The sequence below is a fragment of the Eriocheir sinensis genome, chromosome 56 (genome assembly GCF_024679095.1).
Source record: "Eriocheir sinensis breed Jianghai 21 chromosome 56, ASM2467909v1, whole genome shotgun sequence".
NCBI classification, from domain to species: domain Eukaryota; kingdom Metazoa; phylum Arthropoda; class Malacostraca; order Decapoda; family Varunidae; genus Eriocheir; species Eriocheir sinensis.
In genome coordinates this window covers 6,085,948-6,093,499 of record NC_066564.1, presented here as the reverse complement: position 1 = coordinate 6,093,499, position 7,552 = coordinate 6,085,948, and the positions used below count along the sequence as shown (strand labels likewise).

The following is a 7,552-nucleotide window of genomic DNA, read 5'->3' as shown; positions in this document are numbered from 1 at the left end:
AAACTAGGGCAGCAACGGTTTATACCTCACAGGGAAGTCAGATCAACAGGTAATTACCCACAATGGATGACAGACAGGCTTAAAAATAAAATAGGAAGGAAAAGAGGATTAAATGTTAGAATCAAGAGGGGGGAAATTCACCTAAGGGACAGTTACAACAATTTAGCCAGAACATTGAAGAAAAGCACGTGTATAGCAAAACGCAATTTTGAGATTAGAATTGCCAGGGAGGCAAAGACCAATCCAAAAGGTTTCTTTCAACCTTATAAGACCAAGGTTAGGGATAAGATAGGGCTGCTTAAGTCAGGAGAATCACTGATAGATACAGATGAGGAAATAAGTGAGGCTTTAAACAGATATCTCTTAACTGTATTTACCAAAGAAAGATTGGTGGGCAGTGGTGGGGGTGGGTCCACTACGCTGGCCAGTGGTGACAGGTGGGAGTGTGGCAGCGGTGGGGGTGGGTCCACTACGCTGGCTGGTGGTGACAGGTGGGAGTGGGGCAGTGGTGGGGTGGGTCCACTACGCTGGGCGGTGGTGACAGGGGGGAATGGGGCAGCGGTGGGGGTGGGTCCACTACGCTGGGCGGTGGTGACAGGGGGGAATGGGGCAGCGGTGGGGGTGGGTCCACTACGCTGGTCAGTGGTGACAGGGGAGAGTGGGGCAGGAAAGCTTTGATCCATGTTATATGGTATTTACAGACCTCTTTATAGTCTCCAGACCCTGCCACCTGATGGTAGTATATTCTCTCATCTCATCAGGTGGTCCCAGCTTAGACTCATATCTGGGTAGCAGTTCTGGGAGTGAATTATCACATTAAAAGGTGTTACAGTGGAGTGGGAGTTGTACATTTTGGTATCATGTAGTATATGAATGGCCCTTACCATATATTATTTTTTTAAGGATGTGGAGAATGGGACAAAGAGAGTCAGAGTGGATGACACAGTCCTACTAGCTCCTCCCCGTCTCCGCCGGTCTAGTTTTGATGAGGATGGCCTTGCAGGTGGGTGTTGTTTCTGGGGCTCAGATTTGGTAAAAAAAAAAAAAAAAAAAAAAGAATAAAAGTTTGATGGTTGATTCTCATTTGAATGAACTGCCACAAAACTGGGCTAATATTTATACTAACTGAGTGGTTCAGTACACAGTTATTACTTATGGTTCTCATATGATTATTGGCTCTGTGTGTACTGGTCACTGTGTAGTTCAATGTCTACTGAAATTCAAGTGTTGGGTTTTGTTATATATTAAGTTAGGAGGGGTGGGGTTCAAGGGCAGGCAGAGCCCCCTGTTCAGAGATGCTATTAGGTTTGGTCAGATTAAGATAAGGGGAGCAAAACACCCTCCCCTCCATTCAGAGGTTATGATATGGTTGGTTAGATTTGTTGGGTATTTTCAATAAATACTTGTGATGGTTCAGACTTCTCGATGCCCTGTGGTATTTTCTATCTGTATATCTAGCTGTCTATCTGTCTTTAAATAGCTTGCTCATAGTTTGCTTTAAAAGCAAGTCAGATGTGTATTAAAGTACAGAATGTTTTTTCTTCAGACTATGGCAGCCCTTATGAACGGACTAAAATTTTCCTAAAGACTGCCTCACCCACAGACTCGGAAGGTAAGGAGAAATCTGCCTCATCTTAAGATTCACTTCTAGAAGGTTACGAAGTTTTCAACGTTTTTAATAAGCTCACTATTTTAGCTATTTTAATTTCAAGAGGCTTTTTACAGTAATAAGTTATTGTCAGAATATAGATTTGATGTATAATGTGTATAATGAGTATATGTGTTACAAGGATTGCCTGTTCTTTTATTATTTCTTCTCTGTTTTCATTGTGTGAATGAGGGAAGTTCATACTTTTCCTTTGATGGAGCAAGTTTCAGAACCTGTTTCCTTTGGCCCCACTCCACACATGGTCATTATGTTGTAATTTGCCATAACATCTGGATTTTAGACACTCAGGCCTAACACAGAGGAGAGATTCTTGTGCCAGGTACATTTATCTTGTATTCCAGGTGAAAAGGAGGATGAAGACGAGTCCAAAAAGGAAGAAGATTTAGCATTGGCTCCCCATGACTATATTGTACAAAACTCCCCAGAGAATGTGCGATTTAGCATTGAGCAAAAGTTCTTGGTGGAGATGCCAAAGGAATTCTTTGACTTCTGGGAATGCTGTTCATGCATCAACAACGAAAACCCAGAAGGTGAAGCAGAACTCTCTCATTTTGTTTCTTTTGGATACATTTCCCATGTTCAGATTATTATGCGAGTCCTTGCATGTCTGGTGAGAATGTTAAAATGGGGAGTGGCAGAGAGAAAGTTTAACATCCAAATGTGTGAAAACTGTGTAGAAGTGACTGGATGGGAGTAATGTGGTGTGTGTGTTGCTCTTCATCCAGCATTATCAGCGTCATGAAGTGGCTGGAGGGGACTGGGAATTTTTCTCAGCCAGCTTTCTACACAGTAATATTATTTTCCAGAGGCACTGCAGCAGGCTGGCTTGACACTTGTTGGACCATATGATATTCTCACAGGAAAACTGAAGGAGCTAAATGATAAGAGAGTGTCTAACTACATCTGTCACTGGCGGTACTACTATGATCCACCAGAGTTCATGGTATGCTCTATAGCTCATTTGTACTGTTATATAGTTACATGAAGACTGCTTTAATGTGACCGTTTCATCACACCAACACAGCTTGTGGCCCTTCCATCACTGCAAGGCACACCAACACACTGGTTCATCTACCATCACCATGACTTTCCTTTCAAATGCTATGTTTTTATACGATTCTTTTGTTATATTCCTCACTACGTTCAAAACCAGAACAGTGGCGAGGCATTGAAGAAAGCTACTTAGTGCTTTCTTCCTCACTGCCCTTGCTGGACTAACCTGTCTAGACTGTACGCTTTGTGAATGGCCCCACCCAGTACTTTACTGAATATCAACCTTGAATGTTGGCTCGTTTAAGCTACCAGTTCCAAATACTTTGCAGACTGTGATTGCCGGAGACGAGAATGAATACCACATTGGCTATTACCGTGATGACCCTTACACCATGCCTGATTTTGTGGCCTCAATGTCCTCAGTTAAAATAGGTCACATCAAGGCCCTGGGAGGGAATATATTTGCAGGAGTTTGGTAAGTATTTCTCTGAATCACGAGCAATATGTTAATGGTGCATAGCCCTCATAGCTTCTCAAGGCTTGATTTCCCCTGCTTCTATGGGAAGTAGGGTGCTGATGTTGTTGCTGATGTTGATGACTAAATGTTTATACATTTTTGGATTTAACTATTTTTCTATTAGGCAATTGTCTGAGTATACAATGTTATATTCCAGTTCTTACCTGTCTGAAAAGATGAAGACAGAAGATCCCTTTAAGAAGACTCCCCTGATGAGACTCTATAAGGAGGTGGAAGCATATGCCAAAGATAAGGGTTACTCCTTGCTGGCGGTCACTCCCGACATGAAGGAGCGGAACAAAGCTGTGGTGGCCAAGACCTTCCACGGGGCTGGCATTGTGGTGCCTGTGCAGAATGATGTGGGCTACAGAGAGCTTCCAGAAACTTATGGTAAGGTCACCTGCTTTTCAGGTTACCAGCACAAGTTCTCTAGCTCCTCATGAATTCAGTTTCTTTACAGTAGTTAATATATGCAAAAGAATGACAGAGGAAAAAGCCAGAAGGATAATCAAGTTAGGTTAGAGAGCTGTCTTTATACTGTCTTGTAGCTGTGCCATCACAAATACAAATGCAGCCTTTAGGAGGTGCCTGAGCCTCTCACCTCCTTCAATATCTCTTCATATATATATTTGGTATCATCATCATCAACTTGTATCCTTCAACTGCTGAATATTGGCATCTTCCAAATGTTTCTGTCATTCCTGGCTTGTGCCTCTTACGTGCTAGTTTTGACATTAGTGTTATATGAACAGCGTAAGTAGGCTTGTAAAATATGATAGTATTTTTAGTGTTTGTTTATTTATTTTTGGTGTGGGGTGGGAGGAAAGGTGATGGAATTCATAGTACTCAGATGAATTTTTTACTGTTGCAGCAAACCTGAGAAAGATTATGAAAAAAGTGGCAGAGTCTAAAACTGAAGAGGAAGAGATGAAAAATTTTGAGCCCCTTCAAGAGATAATAACCAATGTCCAGTTTGGCTACGATGAAGGAGACTACGGTGAGTGCCGGCACAGTGCCCTAGACAACCACAGCAAGCGTCCACGCTATGCTTCCTTAGCTTTGCAGTGTTCCTGTTCAGTGATCATCAGCTATACTAATTTCAAGCAGAGGCAAAGTGTAAGATCTGGTTGAGAGAAGAGAAGAGGAGGAAGTAATTGAGTCTAACACCAGTTATATGTAGATGAGGGTGGAGGAAGAGGTGAGATACAGAACAGTGAAGGGCAGAGAGGTCATGGGTGCTTTGGAGAGTTATAATAGGGAGAAGTGTGAGCATGGGCATCAGGGGGAATGAGAAACCGTATTATTTATCCTCCAAACTCTGTCCTCTGCATTGGAGACATGGGTCGTTGACACTATAGACTCCCAAACTGTTGACACAGACCACATGTAGGAAAGGTTAGGAGCCATTGATCCAGACAGCTTGACTGACTACACAGCTGTTCCTTATTGTTTTGTTAAGTTTGCTGTGACTTTTCAGGAATGGGACTTGAGCTTGGAATCAACCTCTTTATTTATGGTGGGGAAGTGTTCCATAAGGTCATTCTCCACTTGCTGTGTGTTGGCTATGACCTGCTGGCCAGGGAATCCTACATCACCATCCTGCAGGTAGGTTTTGTCTCTCTGTAACTCTTAGGTTTAAGTTTTCAATCTTTATACATCAGAGTTCTTGATTAATTTTGGGGGGAGCAACATATGCTGTATTTTTCCCTGATTTATGATGCTGTGAAAAATAAAATGAAAATGGAGGTGCTGGGGCTGTTATGTCTGTCCCTCTGTGACAGATAGATTGTAATGTTCTTTCCTGTGCTGGTCCTCCACTGCTGAGTGAGTCTTCCCTTTCCCTTCCTCAGGCACACCTCAGGAACAGGCGGCGGGGCAGCAAGCTGAGCATCCTGGACACTAGCACCTAAGCCAGGGGTGTCAAACTCATGGCCCGCGGGCCAAATGTGGCTTGCGGAATGGTCTTAGTGGCCCGCGAGGTGACGGGATTCTTCAGCCTGAGTTGCCATAATTGTTACAGTTGAAGAAAATACTAAACTGTTAAGACAAGACATAATAACATTTACCTTTTATTCATATGACTGATTTATTTCATATTCAAACTTCAGTCTTGCCAATGTGTAATTATCAAGTCTCTGATGGCCTTCGAGATCATAACCAAGTGCATAATTTGAGTTTGACACCTCTGACCTAAACCTTTGTCCCCATGGGAGAGAAACTGTGCCTTATTTGGCTGTCCCTTAAGGCATGAACTAGAATAGACATTAAGTTCCTATGATTATTATTTATGCTTCAACCATTGTTCACCCTATTACCTGGTAACAAAGTGGGTAGTGAGTAAATAAAGTCTAAATATTATTGAGAAGGGGAAACATTCCTTAGCTTCAGCTCCTTGTGGTGCAGGAGCTGTACCCAGTAGGCCTTGTCCACACCAGCTGTGTGATGTGTTGCTCAGCTAGATGCCAAGGCAACACTCATAGTGCTGCTAACCCTCAAAGACTTCTCCCCCTACACTGTCACTGAAATTACCTTACCTTTCCCTCAATTACCCTACAGCTCAGGGTAAAAATATACCTTTTTTTGGAGTAGTGTGTGTGGTTTCTTTTGTTTATTTAAAGAAGTGATAATTTTTGTTGACAGTTTATGTCTGGCTGAAAAATAGGTATGATTTGTACCAGGAATTTATAATTACCTTATTTTGCTCTGATTTTGTGAAATTCCCCAACTGCTCCACAAACTAAGGAGTGAGGCTGACCGGCCCTTGGTTTGCAACACTGCACAAGCCAAGTAATCCCGGTGAGTTGCACAACACATCGCACAGCTTGATTTATTTATTTATTTATTTATTTTTTTATATACATCTGCCCTATAGCGCTGGTAGGCTATTGCATTGGGACCTGATGGTCGGCCTGAGCCTGTCATGGCACAGGCCATTGTTCATAGTGGCGCCATTATTATTGGCTCATACTGCCCCCCGGAGCTTATCCTTGATTTCACTTGCACTGCACAGCTTCTTCTAGAGTCCGGGTTGATGGGTGGTCTTCAGGACAGCATGTGGGTAGTCTTAGGCCACTCGGCGGTGACTGAAAAATCCCAGGTGGTTAGCAGCGGATTCAAACCCCCATCATCGACAGAGCGGCGGAATGCGGGGCCGGCACGCTAACCACTCAGCCACCGCCTCACGGGACAGGCCTTCAGTCACCTCCTGCAACATGGGGATAGCTTTAAGTCAGTAGAGTCAGGAGCCTTCGTTATAGCTGCAAATGGCCTTAGTGATTATCTCTGTCGCATTAGCTCTTAATCCTGTGGTGGGCATGAACCCATAACTCCGGTACACATGTTTAGAGACTAATTTTTATGTCTCGGTAACATCATTTTTTTCCTTTATTATTGAATAAGTATTTCCATGCGTTATAACCACTTGAATAAGTATTTCCATGCGTTATAACCACTTAAGGTTAGATATAAGGTAAAGTTTCAAAACATGTTTAATGTTGCACACTTGGGTATGCAACTTTCTATTTATAGTTCTTTGGTTTGTGTTAGCTTTTTCAGTTCATCAGTTATTTTATTTACACGGTATTGTGAGCAGTAACTATTCTAAATACTAAAATACTACATTGCACAATACATTTTAATGTATCTTCTTTACCTTATTGCATATCTGTAAATTGGAGCCATCCATTGACACCACTGTCCAGTTCTCTGTGAAGTCAAGGTCACTGGCAAGGTGCACCATTGACAATAAAGGAATAGTTGGTACTATGTTTATTTACTTGTTTCTCCAGCATTCATGTAAAGGTTCTTGGCAACCGGTAAAGTTGTATGGCAGTATCAAGTGCAAAAGCATATAAAGAATTACTGGGGGAGCCACGTTGGACCATAACATCAAAGGTAAAGGTAAAGCTGGGGCTGGGGGCGTACACTAAATTTGCATGTGGCCTCAGTGCTCTTCTCTGTCACCTTGGCCCTTGAGCCTGTGGTGGGAAATGATCCATTACTTTGGGGCAGGGCCAGTGTGACATCCTGGATACCTCGGCATTACCGAGGATTAAAAGGGGGAAGGAAGTTGTGATGGGGTAGGAGAAAAGGAAACTGTGAAATAGGGAGCGGGGTGAGGAGGAATAAGGAGAAGAAAATGATATGTGATGGGGAGGGGAGAAAAGGGGTATGGGAGAATAGGAAAGTATGTATAAGAGTGTGCATGGTGGGAAGATGGGAGATAAGAGTAATGTATAAAAAAATGGGGGAGAAGGATATTGTGTGATAGGGGATGGGAGAGGTTGGAGAAATTTAGAGAGAGTATAGAATCAACTGGAGAAATGGGGGAGGAATTATTACGTGAAAATACTCACAGATACTCACAGAAGATT

At 42.7% G+C, this 7,552-nt stretch overlaps 1 protein-coding gene across 2 annotated transcripts in view; it reads left to right on the top strand.

Moving 5' to 3' along the window:
- Positions 1–6,941, top strand: part of LOC126984203 (histone PARylation factor 1-like) — a 16,766-nt gene extending 9,825 nt beyond the window's left edge. For both annotated transcript variants that reach the window (XM_050837717.1, XM_050837716.1), the window contains exons 2-10: positions 904–1,003; positions 1,547–1,612; positions 2,011–2,199; positions 2,476–2,612; positions 2,992–3,137; positions 3,337–3,569; positions 4,051–4,176; positions 4,657–4,784; positions 5,030–6,941. In XM_050837717.1, the coding sequence (XP_050693674.1) occupies positions 904–1,003; positions 1,547–1,612; positions 2,011–2,199; positions 2,476–2,612; positions 2,992–3,137; positions 3,337–3,569; positions 4,051–4,176; positions 4,657–4,784; positions 5,030–5,089 (1,185 nt within the window). In that variant the 3' untranslated portion in view covers positions 5,090–6,941. The remainder of the gene's footprint in view (positions 1–903; positions 1,004–1,546; positions 1,613–2,010; positions 2,200–2,475; positions 2,613–2,991; positions 3,138–3,336; positions 3,570–4,050; positions 4,177–4,656; positions 4,785–5,029) is intronic.
- Positions 6,942–7,552: the final 611 nt, after the last annotated feature.